This window comes from Apium graveolens, chromosome 10, assembly GCF_009905375.1.
Source record: "Apium graveolens cultivar Ventura chromosome 10, ASM990537v1, whole genome shotgun sequence".
Lineage (NCBI taxonomy): Eukaryota > Viridiplantae > Streptophyta > Magnoliopsida > Apiales > Apiaceae > Apium > Apium graveolens.
Window position 1 is genome coordinate 126,893,597 of NC_133656.1, and position 2,520 is coordinate 126,896,116.

At 34.8% G+C, this 2,520-nt stretch overlaps 1 protein-coding gene across 1 annotated transcript; it reads right to left on the reverse strand.

Annotated features, from left to right (window-relative positions):
* Positions 1-1,379: 1,379 nt before the first annotated feature.
* On the reverse strand, positions 1,380-2,134 carry LOC141690956 (secreted RxLR effector protein 161-like). The gene is made up of 2 exons (XM_074495708.1): positions 1,766-2,134; positions 1,380-1,436 (listed from the first exon to the last, which is right to left on the reverse strand). Exons 1-2 carry the CDS (start codon positions 2,132-2,134, stop codon positions 1,380-1,382), a joined length of 426 nt encoding a protein of 141 aa, XP_074351809.1.
* Positions 2,135-2,520: the final 386 nt, after the last annotated feature.

Sequence of the window (2,520 nt, forward strand, 5' to 3'; positions counted from 1 at the left end):
TGCAGGAAAAAGTGCAGTACAAATAAGATTTTTTTAACTCTTATAGTCAACAATATTTTTCATTTTCTTTTTCCTTGTTCTGGGAATATTCTATAAGACAGTGACTTATAACATGTTTCATGTTGCAAGTTCTTTCCTATTGTATATATAACTGTTATTTTCATGAACCACTAAGTTCTTGATTTATTGATGATATTTGGTTTCTTAACTAACTCTTACATGGTAATTTAATCATATTGTTAAATTTTTTAGTTGTGATTTGTTCATTTTGTTTCTCAAAAAAAGAGGGAAAAAGATTTTAGACAATGCAACTGAAAATAGGATGTTTGTTAAAGGAAATTCCAAGTCAAAGTCGTTGAAGTTATGTAATGATGGTTGCAAGAGGGATTTCCATATGCGGATGAAGACTCCTGGAGGAGTACTTATCATAAAGAAGCACTACAAGCCTAGCAATAAACTGAATCGTGGAAAGAGCATATCTTTTACAAGTGCTGCAGATCAACTACATTCCAGGAGTTTCTTAACCTTTATAAGCTAGAACCTTAAAGTCTCTCTTTTTACCGTTGCTCTCTATTGTGATGTCCTTAAACATTTGTGTCAAGCTTTAAGTTTCCCGGATGAATAGCTTGATTGACATATTTTAATAATTTGATCACTTAATGTCAACAATTATATTTCCTATGAACATGGCAGGGAACAGCATCACTGAACTTGACAGGTAAACTTAAATTAAGGAATAAAATGCTTCATTTGTCAATATTGCAGCTAAAGATGTTGGTTGAACATTGTATGTTTCTTGTTTCCTTTTTCCCATCAAATATAAATAACTTAACTCTTAACTTCTAAATATTTGGGGCTTCAGTTCATATAGAACTAGAAGTATGTTTTTCAAATTTAGTTGTGCTTTCTATAGTGTATAATGATTATGCTTTCGGGTGCAGCGAAAACACCGCTTTTAGATGTCGATGGAGTGGATATTTCTTCACCAAATAAAAAAGTCCACTTGTCTCTTGAGCTGAAAGATAAGCTGAAAAAAATTTCTAAGTGGACGGTAAGGAAAAATATGGAAAAATGTTTACCTTATATATGACATGCTCACACACTCTATATCCCTTCCCTTTCTTATACCTCAAGCATTATGTATCTATTCACCGGTTTGTATCATGTCACTCAACTAGCTGTACGTAAACAATTATAACATGTCTTCATGCTGATAACTCCTGGTGGAGGGGCAGCTCCTTCTGTTGGAAGAAAGGATCTCACTCCAACTCACGCAAGACAATTTAAGAGAAGAAATGTATTACTTGAAAAATTACTTGATTCCAAATGATTTGGTACAAGGCTTTATATAGGACTCCATAGAAAGATCTAGATAACTCTTAGACTCCAATAGACATCACTTGACCAAGATACATGTATCTAGAGATTACATGTTCCTACACCAATACATTAAACATAGAAAAATACTAATACATGTACCAAGATTATTCTAGAGACTCCCACACAATTCTATTATTTTAATAGTCAAAAATATATTATTTATTTTTAACACCCCCTTAATTTTGACTATCCCGAGTAGACTTCGGAATTTGTTGAAGGCGTCACTTTTGAGAGGCTTTGTAAATATGTCACTAATTTGACCTTGGGACTTCACATAATTCAACTCCACTTCACGCCTTTTGATGCATTCCCGAATAAAGTGATATTTTGTATCAATGTGCTTGCTCCGTTCATGAAACACTGGATTTTTGGCCAAAGCTATTACCGACTTGTTATCAACCAATACTCCTATGGACTCATTTTGTGGCATGTGGAGCTCTTCCATTTTTTGGCCAAAGCTATTACCGACTTGACAAACACAAGAACACGCCGCCACATACTCCGCCTCACAAGTGGATAGGGTAACAATAGGTTGTTTCTTTGAACTCCATGAAAAAGATGTGTCACCAATAAAGAATACATATCCGGTGGTACTCTTTCGATCATCAATGTCACCGGCCCGATCACTATCACAATAACCAACAAGTTTGAACTCATTTGAGTAATGATACAACAATCCATAATCCATAGTGCCTTTGAGATAACGAAGAATTCTCTTGGCCGCCTTCATGTGTGTTGTTGTTGGAGCCTCCATATAGCGACTAATAAGTCCAACACTATAGAGTATGTCGGGCCTCTTCATGTCAAATATCTCAAACTTCCCACAAGAATTTTGAAATATGTAGGATCCACCTTCTCACATTCTTCAAATTTTGACAACTTCGTTCCACATTCAATGGGGGTGCTTACGGCTTGACAATTTTCCATCTTGAATTTCTTCAAAATCTCCCTTGTATAGCTTCCTTGTGATATTAGTATTCCATCATCCATTTGCCGTACTTTAATGCCAAGATAATATGACATAAGCCCAATATCGGTCATCTCAAATTCTCTTATCTTGTCTTGTTTAAATTTCTTAAACATACTAGGACTATTTCCCGTGAATATTAAATCATCCACATACAAGCACGCAAGAAGAAA